This window comes from Rhinopithecus roxellana, chromosome 1 (assembly GCF_007565055.1).
Source record: "Rhinopithecus roxellana isolate Shanxi Qingling chromosome 1, ASM756505v1, whole genome shotgun sequence".
Taxonomy (NCBI): domain Eukaryota; kingdom Metazoa; phylum Chordata; class Mammalia; order Primates; family Cercopithecidae; genus Rhinopithecus; species Rhinopithecus roxellana.
In genome coordinates, this window is record NC_044549.1 from 165,978,255 (window position 1) to 165,996,624 (window position 18,370).

Sequence of the window (18,370 nt, forward strand, 5' to 3'; positions counted from 1 at the left end):
TTCCATAAAAGCAAATTTTGGTAAAACATATTTTTGCCTCTTTTTATTTCTGTTAAAATGTCAGAGACTATCCAGTTGTTTTTTTTCTATAAAATTGGGTTTATCATGATACCTACCTCATAGAATCTGAAGCATCCAGAGCATGAAAAAAAAAATAACAACAACAAACCTTATCTGATGCTGTCAATGTGAAAACGTTGGGCTGTGAGTGTGAGGTATTCCTTAGTCACTCAATCTTCTCCCGTTGGAGGCTCTTCCCAGCCCTGCTGTCCTGCACTCCGGCTTTGATGAGCCACAGATGTCCTGCCGTGTGGGAGGCCAGTCCGTTTTCTTTGTGTGAATCGACTGGCTCTCCATATCTTCCTGTGGGGCAGCACAGTGATTCTCAGATTCGGGGAGAAAAGAGTTTATGGCAAGCCCTGGGCACCAGGAATTCTCTTTGAGGATAACTGTTTTCCTCAGCTGAGGAAACTAACAGGTTCCTCTCATTTGCTGGCCTTCCCTCTCTTCTTTATAAGTTGAAATCTTTGCAGAGAGGACCTTTGAAGAACAGGCCTCACTTTGAACTGGTAATGTTAAGAAACTTGTTCAAATTTAAGTGGAAAGAGAGGTTTGCCTTTTTTGGTATTTTTATATTTCATTATTAGAATAACATTATAAAATAAATAACAGGGGAGCTTGAGGAGTAATTCTTGGGGTAAAAAGGTAGCCATGCTGCTCCTGCATCTGTTGTTCCTTTCGTGTTGTCTGTATTCCCTTTGCCCTTTCTCTCCCTACCCATATGTACTGCAGATCTGTGCTCCCGGGAGTACTCCCCCTTTAATCTCCGGATGCCTCTTTGCGCTCTTTCTTTCCTTTATAGATATCTTTCAAAAACTTGCTGCAACCAAAGATCAAAGAGAATGGGTCACCACAAGTGGAGCCCACAAGGTGAGTGGCCCCCGAAAGAGTTAATGGTTCAGCTCCCTATGGCAATCGTTCACATTTGGGAAGTTCAGAGCCTTTGCAGTTAAGTCATGTGTAATTAGAATCCAGAAACCTGGCAGCCTGGCCTAAAATTGTGAATCTTTGTCAACCCTTTTATATTCTTTGCCAGCGTTTCAAGTTAATAGAGATATAATAAATACACGTTTTCTGGAACTCCTTTCCTTTTTTTCTATGCCATGTAATACCAACTAGGTTTATTGCTTAAATATTACTTGAAAATCCCTGGCTATGTATAAACTCACCCTAGGTGTGTGTTTATAAATAAGTCAACAAAAATAAAATTGTGCATATGTATACATATAAATTCCATATGGCATGTGGGGCTATATTAGTTTGAACCATATGTGATTGCCACTGTAGGTCAAAACAGACTATATTTTAGCAAAACTGTTTAGATTGTAACCATGTGGAGCCAAGTTTCAGTAACCTGTTGAGTTTCATATCCCAGGAAGCCACTTTCTAGTGTATATGGGAGCAAGGTTGCCTAAAATGTGTTAACACATGCCACTCTTGGTCTAGAGGATGATTCTAGGCGATACACAGGTCAATGTTTTTTGTTTCCATAGTCATGTATTTCACAGATATCATTGCTTACAATTGGAAAATTGTTTTGAGCTAACATTAAAGGTGTTAATTGAATATGGCAAAAATTGTGAAAACGATATGTAATGGATTAAAGTTTGGGAAACATTAGAAGACAGAGATAAAAGAGAGAAGAAAAAGAGGAAGGGATCAGACGAACAAACATAATGGTAACTTTATTAAGATAAAATGAAATCATAAAGGCAAAAAATCCATATACTGGAAACATAAAAATTATCTTAGCAGTCGTTGCACAGGTTGCAGCTCTGACCTGGGACATTTTGGGAGGTACTTTTCAGGGGCACTCTGCATTCTGAAAATGTAGAGAATTTTCCAAGTAAGAAAATTTGCCTTAACGAGAATTCAGGGAAAGCCACTGGCAAAATACAGATTTCCAGCTAAGTCATATTATTTAGGATGATGCTTGGGAGCATCAATGGTGCACCTTCAACATCAATTAGAAATCTGAGAGGCAAATGGAATGCTTGATAGTATTCATATCTTCTTTAGTTTGGCAAAAGAATGAAAGTTTCAATATTTTGTTGAAAAATAGTTTCATAATTTGGAAAGTGACTAGCACAGTGCCTAGCTCAAAGTGAGTTCTCAATGGCTGATCACTACCACTGTTGTAATTTATGTCATTAATTGTCCCGGTTCTCCCCAGGGTGGGATCAGAAGGGGCAGAGAATACTTGGGCACATGTAAATAGAGGGAAGTATGAGAACCAGGCTGGTCATGTAGCTTGATGCCTTTTGCTTCCTGTCCTGGGCAAGGAATGGCTACAAGAGGTTACTCTCAAGAGTTCCAAAGTAAGGAGAGATGGACTCCTGCCATCTGTAAAGAACTGGATATTTTGAATGTTTAATAAAACACTTTTTAAGAATAAACTTTTATATTGACTGCAAAAAATAAAAAACAAACCGCACAAGGCTTGAGAGGCCATAATATTTTTTCACTATTCTATGATTAAAGCCATAATAAAATAAACAACTTAATTATATTGACAAAAAGTGTTTATAAAGATATATTTAATGCCATGAAAAAGTTTCAGTAGATGACGTTAAGAAAAAAACATAACAGAGAGCAGCTTTAACATTATATATACAGTTTGTGTTTAATTGTATATGCACATACATTATAAACTACTAAGCAAACAAAACAAAACAAAAAGGTTAAGCCTGTATGATCTTGAGAGGGAAACATTTTGCCATTCAAGTGGCTGGTAATGGAAAATAAATTAATGTTAGTGTTGAAAAAAGAAGCTTGTAGTACTTATATAATTAAACTTTATTTTACTTCATTTTTCAGACATTAGTAAATTTACTTGGTGCCCGAGATACTAATGTTCTCTTGGGTTCCCTTCTGGCTCTGGCTAGTTTAGCAGAAAGGTAAGTAGTGTATTCTGCTATACTTTCCAGTTCTGCTACTATTGCAATTTAGATGGGAAGGATGCAAAATAATCAGTTACTTTGTCAACTACTAAATAAAATTTCTCGATACATAAGTGTGAAATAACATGTTGAAGAGAATCCTGGATAGAAAGCATTATTTAAAAAATTAAACTGGAAAGGCAAATCATAGTTTAAAATTTTCTTTTTATTTCCTGACTGGAAATGTTTACTTAGTCTTTTCATCTAACCCTCAGTTACTTCTAATTTCAAAATCACCATAATCTTTCTTTGGCAGTTGAATCTTTTTGACCTTCTTAATTCATTCTTACCTAAGAATTTTAACATACAGAACATTTTCAAACATTTGTGGACTTTGAAAAATTTTCAAGAAGATCTTTCTCCTTATAAATGTCATGATTATTTTAAATGTTTTTATGACAATAAGTGGACCATTGCTTTTCTGTGAATAACATGTGATTCTTTTTGTTTTTTGATCTCTTCTCCCAAGATAATGTTGGAGTGAATATAAATGTAATAGAAATATAGCGAATTTATATGGTTAGCCTTTGTGTCCCCACCCAAATCTCATCTTGTATTGTAATCCCTATAATCCCCATAATTCCCTCATGTCAAGGGAGAGACCAGGTGGAGGTAATTGAATCATGGGGCCATTTCCTCCATGCTGTTCTTGTGATAGTGAGTGAGTTCTCATGAGATCTGATGATTTTATAAGGGGCTCTTCCCCCTTCGCTCGGCACTTATCCTTCCTGCTGCTTTGTGAAGAAGGTGCCTTGCTTACTCTTTATCTTCCACCATGACTGTTTATGTTCCCTGAGGCCTCCCCAGCCATGCTGAACTGTGAGTCAATTAAACCTTTTTCCTTTATAAATCACCCAGTCTTGGGCAGTTCTTTATACCAGTATGAAAAAGGACTAATACATGGAGGTAGCAAAATATGCTTTTAGTAATTGCTAATATTTTTCAATTTACAGTCCAGAATGTAGGGAGAAGATAAGTGAACTCAACATTGTAGAGAATCTGTTGATGATTTTACAAGAATACGACTTGCTTTCTAAAAGGTAGGATTGCTAACAGGAGAAAAAGACAATGCAGCACCTTTATTTGACAGAAACACTTGTTATTATTTTTATTACGTCATGTTATTTACATTGTAACTGAATATAATGAGTCAGCTTAGCATTTATTTTCTGTTTAAGTTTATATAAAGAGAATAGAGCAAAGAAGTATATCCATTTACCTTTAGTCCTGCATTACTTCTAGATCTGGGCATAGAAACTGATGAAATAAATTTTTGTGATATCATCTTTAATGTTTTGTTTATTGCATTTATTTATATCCTGCCTTTTTAGGGAAAGAAACTCTGAGGTGGGGCTATTTTTAGTAATTTCAAATTGTGTATTACAATAAATGATTAGATTGCTAAGATCCATTTGCATTAAGGCAAGTAAAATCAGATAGCAACTGACTTGTTTTGTGATCACCTGTTCTAATAACTCAAAATCTAGAGTCAAATGGATTCATTTTTACTTGAACTGCATATTGTTCTAATAACTATCCAGATAGTTATTAGATTGTGCTTAAACAGACTTGCAATCTACATCATTTGATATTTAGTTGAGTGATTTTCTAAAGAGGCAAAAGAGATAAAAAGAAATCTCAAGCAATGAAGCCCTGACACTTAACTCATAGTAAATCCTTCTATATTCTTCTTCAAAACTCTTGTAAAGGAGCATTAAATATATAGGTAATACTTATAGACTTGGTTATCTGAACAAACAAGGTTCTAAGCTTGGTACCAGGTGTTGAAAACCAAAGATGAATGAGTTATAAATATGTAACGTAGGAGAGGGTCAGACAGTGCTGTAACTGATACAGTAGACAGATGCACAGGGTACTCTGGGAGCATGGAGCAGACACTTCCCAATTAGAATGTGGAGTCATGCAAAGTTTCCTGGAGGAAAGAGAAGATATCTAGCCAGAGAGAGAGAGAGAGACAAAGTAAAAACAGAATGTGCTTGGACATGGAGGCATGAAATTGGGTGTGTTAGAGGAATGTGATGGTTGGGCACAGCAGGAGCACAAGAACGAAAGTGCCAGAGAACTAGAGCAGATAGTTAATGATAAACTTAAAATGTAGCTAACTTTGATCAGTGTTCTATTTATGCCAAGACCTGCTCTAAGCACCTTACATATTAACTCATGTGATCTGCACACTAACCCTATTTTCCCCATATTTTATAGATAAGGCAACAAGACACCTTTATCCAGGTCATGCTGGTCTCTGATAAATAACAATGTGAATTTTATCATGAACATTATGGGGACTCATGGAAAAACTTTAAGCATGATCAAATTTGTTTTTTGAAGGATCACTTTGATAGCAGTGTATGTGGGAGTGAGGTGGGGGGTGTTTGTTTATATCCACACACTGAGATCCACTTACAACAAGGAGAGGATGTTTGGTGTAGAAAGTTTGTGAAGGTAAAGAATACTATTTATCAAGGAACATTTATTATTAATGTCAGAGCACAAAATTTGGGAGGGAGAGGAGCCATAGATAATCAGTTCAGAGGAAAGGAATGAGAAACCAGTATGGGAATGAGAATATTGGAAAGGTAGATGAAAGAAGGGTTTATATCTTGAGCATGACCAAGGATTACAAGCAGGGGAGGAGCAGGGGGGTTAGCTAGCTGCCTGATGTTCAAGAGCATCCCAGAAGTTACCCAGGAAATAGAAAACACTAAGAGCTCTTGACTGACTGTGGAGGAGTGTGAAAAGAGGAATATGTGTCTTGATGCCTCCCAGTCTTGTGGCTTGGAAAACTGAAAATATTGTGGTGCCATGAGTCAAGATTGGGGATATAAGGTGAAGAATAGACCTGGGGAGGAGGCTAATGACTTTGAGTTTAGGGGGAGTGTGGTGAGTACTTGTGGATCATCCATGTGGCTAAAACTTCTGGAGGTTAGGAGCAATGCCTGGGCTGAGATCATGATGGCAAGGTAGAAAGAGTGTTTGAAATCATGGGAATGGATGACACTATCCAGGATGAGAGTGTTTAAGTATGAGACTAAAGGACTAAGGATGATTCTATAAAACATTTATCATCATAATTTTTCACGGCACAGCTGAACCTTGTGTCTTTACCATCAATTTAATGCACTTTACACTGAGTATATAGTAACTGAGTGCTTTGCCCTTAACTCCCCTGCATTGTCGTGTTTTTGACATTTTCTATCAATGTCTTATTTTGCAATTACACAGTAAGTTTCTGAAGACTAGAATAAGGCTTTTAATTTTTTTTTTTTTTGTCTTAACACAATGCAGATCTCATTGTTTGTCCTTGATACCTATTTGCTGGTCAGTAGTTTTTGTTTTTGAAATCGAGTCTCGCTCTGTCACCCAGGCTGGAGTGCAGTCGCAAGTGACCTTGGCGCACTGCAACCTCTGCCTCCTGGGTTCGAGCAGTTCTCCTGCCTCAGCCTCCCAAGTGGCTGTGATTACAGGCACACACCACCACGCCCTGCCAATGCTGGTCAGTAGGTTTTTAACCAGACCAATGATGATGCAATGAGCCTATAATTTAGAACGGTGGTCTGCAAACTATGACCTACAGGCTAAGTTTATTCCACTGCTTATTTTTGTAAATAAAGATTTATTGTAACATAGGGATGCTAATTTATTTTTATATGTTGTCTATGGCTGCTTTCATGCTATCAGCATAGCTGAGTTCTTGTGACAGAGATTGTACGGTTAGTAAAGCTAAAAGTGTTTGATTTTGATCGGGCTCCTAACAGAAAATGCACATTGACCCATGACTTACAAAATGTTAGGGTTATATTTCATGCACTGTTGATAACTTTAGTCTTAATGGAAAGTCATCAACTCATGATACTGTGATTCTCACCCCCACCCTCCCCACCCCTTTCAGACTAACAGCGGAGCTGCTGCGCCTACTTTGTGCAGAGCCCCAGGTGAAAGAGCAGATGAAGCTCTACGAGGGGATACCTGTCCTCCTTAGTCTGCTCCACTCTGACCACCTGAAGCTGCTCTGGAGCGTTGTCTGGATTCTGGTACAGGTTTGTGAGGACCCTGAGACCAGCGTGGAAATTCGCATTTGGGGAGGCATCAAACAGCTTCTTCATATTTTACGAGGGTGAGTCAGAGTGGGCTTTGGCCTACTTTGTCCTGTTTGTTGAAGTCTGGGAACTCTGTGACGAGATGGCAGATTGGTGTGTGCTCACCTCGTTCCCTTCTGCTTTGGCGTTTCTTTGGTAATTCATGCCTTCCGCAGTCATCTATACTTGTCACAAGCATGTTCTACATCAATGTCAGGGGCATTCATCTTTTAAATTCCTTGAGGACCCAGATATATTTATCTTTGCATCACCAACCTCCAGTACAGTGCTGGGAATGTCGAAGGCCATCAATCTGCAAATATAGTGAAGGCTGAATGGAAATCCAGTTACCTAAAGAAAACCTTTGTCTTGTCACCTTTTCCTTGAATTAGTATATGCATTTTGTCATTCCAAGTATAATGATTACTAATATTTTCCTAAAATGTTTGTGTGTGCACATATATTATTATCAAGAGAAAACAAAGCCTATATGAAAGGAGCAGGTGTATAATCCTTATTTTTCAAAGATGATATCATTAATCAAGTGGTTGCCATGTTACTAACTCTAGTCCAGTTCTCTACTTTTCTCTCTGATCTTCATTATGGTCCTCTAAGTTGGGCATCATCTCTCTTTTAAAAGTAGAATTCCAGTGACATTATAAGTCAGGAGCATAGAGAATGGATAGTTTAGTTTCCAGTTGAAATTCTCTAGAAGTATGTTGCAATCTAACTTCTATATTTTCTGAATTAAATATATTGAATTATTGAATAATAATATCTTGTGGTACCATCCATGGGAAGATTCTATTACCTAATATTGTTATAAAGTATAATTCAGTTCTATGGGTGCTGAATCAAAGTTAAAAAAAATGAGTGTGCCTGTTTGAACTGGATCATGTTTATGATCTGCAGTACATAAATAAAGCTCATTTTAATACAAGCAGAGGGACTTATCAATTTTCATATAACTAGATATCGTCAAATCAATATTGTTATGACTTTGTACTTGTTATGCTTCTAGGGATATTGCAGAACTGTGTGTTACCAACTTCATTTTCTCTGAGGGAACATTCAGAAGCATAAGAACAGACTGTAGAGACATGAACAGTCGCTTTGTTAACAATATCTGTCATTACCTAAACAAAGGAAAAAATTTATAGACTGTTGGCAATCTACTTGCTTTATGAATGTGACATAAAAATATCAATACTTTATAGTATACATTATAAATCATTCATTAGTGCTGTGACATAATAAGCCAGCCCCTTGGTCAAAATAATTACAATTGCCAAAGGTTTTTTATTTAGGTTTGTAGGATGATGATGGTAATGATGATCATGGTGGTGGTTATTCTTTATTATTGGACAACATACCTATTGCAATAGGTGTGGTTGCCCTCTTGGAGAACAGCTATTTTCTTAAGAATAAAATGAAATTCTATAATAGTTAAGCAGAATTTCAAAGACAAAACCTGCCTTTTTCTTGTATAGAATTTAATATAGCTTTTCTCTTTTGCTCAAGTCATAACTATCCTTGGTAAAAAAGGAGGTCTTTCACATCTAAAGAATCATTTTCCAGTCCATTTTGATGGTGCAATGTTAGCAAACTTTTCCCTGGGATAAGGACATATTTTAACTCTTATTCTATGTTAAATATGTGCTGGTGCTCTGAGAGAATTTATTACCCCAGCTGGATAAACAGTTTCCTTTCAGAGCTTGTTCCTGCCCCTGGGCTGACTGCAGCTGGCACTAGGGGTAGAGGTTGCCAGGCTGTCTTGTGGCTTGAGTATGAACACCACTGTTGTCAGGGCAGTTTCCGGGAAACTTTCTCATGCCTGTTCACCTGCCATCCCACACTCAAAGTCAGCTCCCAAAGGGCTCTCTTGTTCAGGTGAAGAGATCCCTACAATTTGAGTTTTAAGATAATGATGTTGACAGATAAGATCGCCACCTGTGATGTCCCTAGGCTCAGCTCCATTACCTTCCCCATGCTCATTACAGGGAGGACACTAGTGGACCCAGATGACATGAGAGGGAAGTCAAGGAAACTCCATCCATGTTACATTTAGGCACGGAGAAATCCAGGTGGAGTTGCTGCTATAAAAAATAAATACATGGAAAAAAAATGGTAACTATGTAAAACAAAAGGGAACAAAGCAGGCAAAAGACAGATGAAGAATCTATTATGGAAGAAAGTGCACTGAGTAAACAGAAAAGCGAATGCTTTATTTCATCAAGGACATTAAGCAGAGCATGAATTTATGAAATGAGATTAAAGATGAAACAAATTTTGGACACAAAAAGGGGAGAAGATTGCAGAGCCAGGAAAGAAAGCAAGGACTGAATAACACCTACAGAACCGATAAATTAGCTAGATCACCAGGAAAAAAAAATGGAAATAGTAAAATGTAGGGTAAGCTTGGAAAAAATTACATATAATGCAGAAGAAAAAGACCAATGAATAAAAGAAATTAGAAAATGAATGATATGCCCAATAGAAGAAGACAGGTTTTCAACATGTGAATAATTGAGATCCCGGAAGTACAGAGTAAAATGAAAAGGGCCAAACTTTTCCAAGGTGTGATAGAAGAGAACTTTCTTAAAAAAAGGAAGATTGAAAGTTCATGGAAAAAGAAAACTGAGAATAATCAAGACTGAGATGTATTCAGGTGAATCAACTCCAGGAAAATAGAAAATTCAAAAACGAAGGTGGCCATGTAGAGCAGTGGGGAGAGGACACTTTTCAATAAATAGTGAGAAATCAGTTCAGTAACCATAAAAAAAAAAGATTCTTACCACACACCATACACAAAAATCAATTCTAGGTAGATTGGAAAGTGAAACAATAATGATGCCTTCATGACCTGAGGGAGGCAAAGATTTCTTAAATGTGACATAGAAAGGACTGACGGTGAAGGGAAATTGATAAATGGTCTGTGCATTAACTTTTCTTTTTCAGAGACAGAAATTTTGTTTCTGATCGCTCCTCCATCGGAAGCCTGTCCAGTGCAAATGCTGCAGGCCGAATTCAGCAGCTTCATTTATCAGAAGACTTGAGCCCTAGGGAAATACAAGAAAATACTTTCTCTCTTCAAGCAGGTATTTATGTTTTATTATTTGATACACTATTATAGATTAGTATAATAGTGTTAAGTAGGCACAATTTAGAAGTTTACAAAAATGTGAGGTGAAATCCACATGGATGCCGGAAACTTCTTGGTCCCAGTGTTGGACTTGTAGATGAATGATGTAACAAGTGTTTTCTTTGCCTTCTATGTTCTGAACCCAGAAAGAGATAAACTCAGAAGTCAGAGATAGGGAGACAAAACATTAGCTTTATTATGAGGGAAGCTGGATTAGGGGATGCAGCTTGATCTGTGGCCAGAGTCATGCTTTCTAGAATTTTCTAGATCCCAGGGCACCCTACATAAGGGGGAATCTACAGTGCACACACTTGTCTCACCAGGTACAAGACAGTACCTTCCCCATGCTTCTTGAGATCCAAAGAGAAGACTGAAAGATGCTGCCCTGTCTAGGATTTTCACATGCAAGCAGGAGCAGCAATGCATCAATGCTTTTTGGCAGGGCCACCTTGAGCAGTCATGCAGTTTGTGTCCTGCCTGGGGGCACCTGGCCTTTGGGACAAGTGGAGATACAGTGCAGTTGGTGCACTGTAGTGCTGAGTGCTGAGTGCTATTGGCCAAGTTGGGTGCCCCAGAGTAGCCCACAGAAAGGGAGCAGAGAGGTGTGGTGTGGGCCAGCAGGAGACAGGGGGACTCTGAAGGGAAAGAGCAGACATTGTGGGAGAGGGAACAAGGGAGTGGCGGAGTGGGAGAAGGCAGGCTTTCCTTGCTGTCTACTATTTGCTCCTGAAGAATACAGAAGATATTTCTTCACAGATGTGTGAAAACAAGGACATAGGATCTCCTCCTCAAAGCGCCATTTCTGCTTACTCTAAAAGGACCCTGTCTCAGTACAAGGTCTTCTGCTGGGGGTTTACTGTTTGAAGGCTCCCCAGAAGTCTAATCTAGTGGAATCTCAGAGCTCTGAGTGTTTCTAGCAATCATTCAAAGAGTGGGTGAGATTGATAGTGATAGAATTCAGAAGAGCAGCTACTTAGATGTGGAATTATAGGGGAGTGAATGCCTGAGAAGGGGCACAAGGAGCCTTTGAGAACTGGAAATATAGCCTACACATTCCTCTGGGTGGAGGATGGTTACAGGGCACATAGATATGTAATATCTCATTGAGCCATACACTTAAGATGGGTTTACATTATATAGCTTATTCTATACCCATATTAGTCCATTTTCATGCTGCTGCTAAAGACATACCCAAGATAGGGCAATTTACAAAAGAAAGATGTTTAATGGACTTACAGTTCCACATGGTTGAGGAGGCCTCACAATCATGGTGGAAGGCAAGGAGAAGCAAGTCACATCTTACATGGATGATGGCAGGCAAGAGAGAGCTTGTGCAGGGAAACCAAGTGCATTTTCAATGGTTTTACAAAAAAAAAAATTTAAAAACCATCAGATCTCAAGTGAGACTCATTCACTATCATGAGAACAGTGCAGGAAAGACCCACCTCCATAATCCAGTCACCCCCCACTGAGTTCCTCCCGTGACACATGAGAGTTATGGGAGTTACAATTCAAGATTGAGATTTGGGTGGGGACACAGTCAAACCATATCATTTTGCTCTTGACCCCTTCCAAATCGTATGTCCTTACATTTCAAAACCAGTCATACCTTCACAACAGTCCCCCAAAGTCTTAACTCATTTCAGCATTAACTCAGAAGTCCACAGTCCAACACCTGAGACAAGGCAAGTCCCTTGCCTGTGAGCCTGTAAAATCAAAAGCAAGTCAGTTACTTCCTAGACACAATGGGGTACAGGCATTGGACAAATGCAGCTGTTCCAGATGGGAGAAACTGGCCAAAACAAAGGGGCTACAGTCCCCATGCAAGTCCAAAATCTAGCAGGGCAGTCAAATCTTAAAGCTCCAGAATGATCTCCTTTGACTCCATGTCTTGCATCTGGGTCACACTGATGCTATAAATGGGTTTCCATGATCTTGGGCAGCTCCACCCTGTGGCTGTGCGAGGTACAGCTTCCCTCTTGGCTGCTTTCACGGGTGGATGTTGAATGTCTTTGGCTTTTCCAGACACATAGTGCACACTGTCACTGGATCTACCATTCCAGGGTCTGGAGGACAGTGGCCTGCTTCTTACAGCTCCAGTAGGCAGTGCCCCAGCAGGGACTCTGTGTGGGGACTCTGACCCCACATTTCCCTTCTGAATTGCTGCAGCAGATGTTCTCCATGAGAACTCCGCCCCTTCAGCAAACTTCTGCCTGGGCATCCAGGCATTTCCATACATCCTCTGAAATCTAGGCAGAGGTTCCTAAACCCCAATTCTTGACTTTTGTGTACATGCAGGCTCAACACCACATGGAAGCTGCCAAGGCTTGGGACTTCCACCCTCTGAAGCAACAGCCTGAGCTGTACCCTGGCCCCTTTTAGTCATGACTGAAGTGGCTGGGATGCAGGGCACCAAGTCCCTAGACTACACACAGCAGAGGGACCCTGGGTCCAGTCCATGAAACCGAGTTTTCCTCCTAAACCTTCAGGCCTGTGATGGGAGGGACTGCTGCAAAGATCTCTGACATGCCCTGAATAAATTTTCCCCATTGTTTTGGGGATTAACATTTGGCTCATTACTTATGCAAATTTCTGCAGCTGGTTTGAATTTCTCTTCAGAAAATGGGATTTTCTTTTCTATTGCATTGTCAGACTGCACATTTTCCAAACTTTTATGCTGTGTTCCTCTTCTAAAACTCAATGCCTTTAACACATTCAAGTCACCTCTTGAATGCTTTGCTGCTTAGAAATATCTTCTGCCAGATACCCTAAATCATTTCTCTCAAGTTCAAAGTTCCATCAGATCCCTAGGGTAGGGGCAAAATGCCGCCAGTCTCTTTGCTAAAACATAACAAGAGTCACCATTGCTCCAGTTACCAACAATTTGCTCATCTCCATCTGAGACCACCTCAGCCCGGATTTCATTGTCCATATCATTATCAGCATTTGGTCAAAGCCATTCAACAAGTCTCTAGGGAGTTCCAAACTTTCCCACATTTTCCTGTCATTTTGAGAGCCCTCCAAATTGTTCCAACCTCTGCCTGTTACCCAGTTCCAAAGTTGCTTTTACATTTTATGTTATCTTTTCAGCAAAGCCCCACTCTACTGGTACCAATTTACTGTATTAGTCCATTTTCATGCTGGGCAATTTCCAAAAAAAGAGGTTTAATGGACTTACAGTTCCACATGGCTGGAGAGGCCTCACAATCATGGCGGAAGACAAGGAGGAGCAAGTCTCATCTTAAGTGGATGGCAGCAGGCAAAGAGAGGGCGTGTGCAGGGAAATTCCCATTTTTAAAACCATCAAATCTTGTGAGACTCATTCACTATCACGAGAACAGTGCAGGAAAGACCCACCCCCATAATTCAATCACTTCACACCAGGTTCCTCCCATGACACGTGGGAATTGTGAGAACTACAATTCATGATGAGATTTGGGTGGGAACACAGCCAAACCATGTCAATACCTAAATAAAAATGGAAAATAAAAATTAAAAACATAAAGGGTTAAGAGTAGGGTTTGAGTTTTGACTCCACCCTTATTGATGGCTATATGGCCTTGGGCAAGTTCCTTAACTTCTCCAAGCTTCACTTTTGCTTATGTAAAATGGTGATGATAATCATATCAGTGATAGAAGATCATTGTGAGAATTATATGGGAATATATATAAAATCTTTAGCACACTAAAATGGAATTATCCTTTATAGGAGCTCTGTGCTATAGAGTCTGGCATAATTCTGAGAGCACAAGTATTTCAGTACAAAATGCCACCAAAGGCTGCCACAGTGGCTATCAGGAGGCAAGAGTGGTGCTGTTTAGGGCTGGAGATTTAACGTCTGGCAGACTGGGGCTGCACTCCTGATCATTTCCACTTACTGGTTGTGTGGCCTAGTCTAGTAACTCTTTGAAACTGTTTTCTCACCAGTAACACTGGTAATCATAGTGCATACTCTTATTATAAGGATTGAATTGGATAATATATTTAAAACATTCTTTTATTTATCAACCATTATAGATATATTTGTTGAGCACCTGCTGAGTGCCAGGGCATGTGTTGGGCGCTGGGGATTGCAATGAAATGGACAGATGCAGTACTTGCCTCCTGGTACACAGTAAGTTCTCAGTAAATGGCTGCTGTGGAATAGATGTGCACAGGAAATACATGGAGAGGAGAATTAGAAGCCATTACAAGTCAGCTTTTCTTCTTCCAGAGCTGTGCCAGGAAAATTACTGTTTCTTGAAGAGTTACTTTGCTAGTAAGCATAACAAAATAATAAAAATACCCTGTGGAGCAAGAGAATTCATGTGAAAGTGTATTTATTGTAATGATGCACACTATGCATTTGATTGTTTTCATTCCAGCCTGCTGTGCTGCCCTCACTGAGCTGGTGCTCAATGACACCAATGCCCACCAGGTGGTTCAGGTGAGAGCACTCCTTCTCAAGGTCAAGTCTCTGTAACCATTCATAATCAACTCACCTTGTGGTGCAGTCTGTATCCCAGAACATAGGTTTTGGGATCCCATCATGTGATTTAAAAACTATTTTAACATTTTTCATTTCACTAGTAGAGTTCCACTTTATATTTTGTCCTTCCTCTTTTAACTCACTTGACTTAAAAAGGACCGACATGTGGTTAATTGATGTTTCTTCATTATGTTATATGCAGTACTTTTTATTTTATCTTTCTAAAAGGGATACTCTGAATTGCGTTAATTCTGGGCATATAGAATACCATAAGATAAGGACAGCGGTCATTTTGATTAAGACTATGCATCAGATGATTAAGTTAGAGATGATGATTGAGACACAGCAAACAAAATATTTATTGCCAAGAAACTGACTTTGCAAAGTATCATCCACTAATTAATCTACAGTATGTGCAGCTATATATACATGTTTGTGTGTGTATGTATATATACACATAAATATAAATTAATATATCTATATAAATAAATATACACACGTATATGTACAACCCTTGTATGGGCTTCTATTGCAAAAGTTACCTCCCACTTAGTGAATTTTACAGAGAAAACCTTTTGATTGTGTCAATACGATATCCGACTTCAAAATACATACATGTTAGTAAGGGATCAGTTCATCAATGATTAAATTAGGACATAAGAGAAACTCAGCAGATCAGTGGGTAGTTGATAAAGCAGGGCATTTGGAGTTGGCCAGACTGGGGTTTAATTCCTGGAATTATTATTTCTTGGCTTGGCTTCTAAAAAAATAATGTATCTGCTGTAAGTATTGTTTCCTCATGTATAAAACAAGGAAATTATAGACTAATTTCACAGAGTTGTTACAGAAATTAGATGCGAAAAGGCAAGTAAGGCTCTTTGCAGTTATAATATGAATGCCTGGATACAGTAAAGATTAGTACATTATATATTTACTAGATAATAGAAAAGTGGCTGTAAGGTATTATTATTTGTTCATTCCTTCATGTGTATATTTCAATTAAAAAATCTAGAAAGATGTCAAGATTATAATAAAGACATAAATTAATAACTATGAAATATAATTTCTCCCTTTATGGTTGTGGTAATTAAGGATATAAATAAATATTAAAGATATAAATCTAAGATATTGGGACACCTTTACTCTGTCCCTTTTTAATCTCTCATTCTTTGTTTTTCAGGTATTTGAATCACTTTACGTTTATGTACTTTATAATAATCTTGACTCTCCACAGACAGTTGAAATTTTAAGATTGTAGTTGCACTCTTTGGTGTTTAAAAGTGTTATGTTGACATTTTAAATATTGTCCTGTAATGTTTACTTCAAGGTCCAAAGTTATACTAACATTTCTTCTTTGATATTAATTTTTGAGATTGTTTATTTGCCTCTTTATGCTTGTGTATCACTACGGTGTTGTCACTCATAGTATGTCCCCTTTATTCTTTCAGGAAAATGGTGTATATACAGTAGCAAAATTAATTTTACCAAATAAGCAAAAGAATGCAGAAAAAACTAATCTCTTACAGGTAATAAATGTCAGTTGTCCTGCAATATCATGTTATTGAAATCTGGGGTAACTTTGGTAAAATGATCTATGATTTTTAGAATATTTAGATTAGTACTGGTCACTGTACTCACTATGGGGGAAAAATACCTGGCGAGGAAGACTGGCATGGCATGGAATCAAATAATATTAAAACAATGCAGAAGGCTTAATAGTGGGTTTTCTGTGTGGGAGAATTAGGTGATTTATTTAGGTGTTTCTTTGCTTATCAATAAGTTCTATTTTTTAAAAAAAATATTCATTTCTTATTATCAGAATATAACAACAGGGGAAAATTATTTGCCATCATGGATCTTGACGGATGAGAAGGGACTTGCCAAGTGGATAAGCGGATATTGGGTGGGGCACCAATGGCATCTGCTGCAGGATGGAAGGGCATTCTATGCAGAGGGAACAGCACGCACCACGTGTGAAAGCTGTGAGCTTAGAGTGTGCTGCGGGAAGAGTGAGCTGCTCAGTGGGGCTGAGGTGTGTGGTTGCGGGAGGCAGTGCTCCAGGAGATGAGGCCTCACGTGTAAGAAAGGGGAGCAGTTATGCAGGTTCTAAGTTCATTTTTGAGGAGTGGGTATTGGGGGAGCTGAGGGAAGGGTGAGCTGCTCAGTGGAACTGGGGCATGTGATTTGGGAAGGCAGTGCTCCAGGAGTTGAGGCCTCACATGTAAGAAAGGGGAACAGTTATGCAGGGTTCTATGTTCATTTTTGAGGAGTGGGTATTGGCAGAGTGGGGGCGGGGGGCAGTGTCCCTAATGTCAAAATCTGATTTAAAGTTAGTCTTTGCAATAGTTGTAGCTCATCTTTTCTTTTTCCCCCAAGTCATTTTGAAAAGGAAGAAAGAAACAACCTTTGTCTCCAATCTGATTTAAGAGTTATCATCCAAAATGATGGCCAAACCCAGCAGACTCTTTGGGGGTGTCTCTGTGCTGGCGAGCAGGGGTTTTTGGAGAGCTACCAATGGGAAGGTGCAGGCATGGGACGATTTCTTCAGTGCATCACAGATATATGACACTGTGCTGGTAAACAGATGAAGACAAACCCATCCTGAAGATACATTTTGTTAAGCCAGTAGAGGGTTTTTTAGAATTCTAGATGAAGGGCTTTTGAGGAGTACGCATGCTCTCCCTTTCTCACAGTCTCCACTGCTCTCACCTGGCTCCTTCATGTCATTTTGTTGCTGGCCCCACCTCTCTGGGCAATTTGTTTGGGACACTTCTGTATTCAGATCACTGATTTTAGGAATTGATCCCAGATTTGATTCAGCAGACCCTGATCACTCCAATGGTGGCCTATTGTGCAGGCACAGCTGCAGGCTGGGCACACTCTTTTTTCTCAGTTCTGCAAAATGTCAGATGTTTATTTTTCCTAGCTAAAGCCTCACAGGCCTCTTTCTGAGCATTCTAGGGAGTTACTATAGATTGTTCTATTTGGGGAATGCTTAAGACTCTTTACTCAGGAGACCAATTTGTCAAGTTTGAGTCCAGTGTGCCTGTGACTATTTTTATATGTCATCATTTCTAGTGTTTATTTTCTCACAGAAACCATATAAATATTGAGGTATACATAGCAGGCTGGAAACAAAATAAACCTTGAGCTCCTGGAAATCTTTAGACATTTGGTTTTCTCAGCATTGGAATTTTATTTCTTGTCTCTGTACTCATTTTGTACTTTCTAGAAAGAAATTAATGACGAGTACCAAGGGAAGCAAGGCCGATATTCCCAGCATTCTACAACATAAACCCTTTGTAAATACGGGAATGACCCCAGGTGTTGGTGTTTTTTGTTTTCAATTATAAGCTTTGGCTCCAACTTGGACCAGCCACTTACAATAAAGTCATGTTAATGTTTACTTCCTGTTAATTCTTTCCTGAAAATGTTTTCATTTGCTGAGCTACCATTTAAGAATCACATATCCTTTTGTTTTCTAGTGTTACGCTTTCAGAGCCTTGAGATTTCTCTTCAGTATGGAAAGAAACAGACCACTCTTTAAAAGGTATGAGGTTAGAGAAATATAAGTGATCATTAGATTTAGGAGCTCATTAGATTGAACTGTTTTCACATACTTGGCTTAGATGCAACAGGAGGAAAATAACGCATCAGTATGCAA

At 38.9% G+C, this 18,370-nt stretch overlaps 1 protein-coding gene across 1 annotated transcript in view; it reads left to right on the forward strand.

Moving 5' to 3' along the window:
• Positions 1 to 18,370, forward strand: part of NEK10 (NIMA related kinase 10) — a 280,588-nt gene that overhangs the window by 60,499 nt on the left and 201,719 nt on the right. The window contains exons 9-16 of the mRNA XM_030933079.1: positions 863 to 930; positions 2,878 to 2,957; positions 3,953 to 4,039; positions 6,910 to 7,134; positions 10,055 to 10,194; positions 14,603 to 14,664; positions 16,155 to 16,232; positions 18,192 to 18,256. Of these exons, the coding sequence (XP_030788939.1) occupies positions 863 to 930; positions 2,878 to 2,957; positions 3,953 to 4,039; positions 6,910 to 7,134; positions 10,055 to 10,194; positions 14,603 to 14,664; positions 16,155 to 16,232; positions 18,192 to 18,256 (805 nt within the window). The remainder of the gene's footprint in view (positions 1 to 862; positions 931 to 2,877; positions 2,958 to 3,952; positions 4,040 to 6,909; positions 7,135 to 10,054; positions 10,195 to 14,602; positions 14,665 to 16,154; positions 16,233 to 18,191; positions 18,257 to 18,370) is intronic.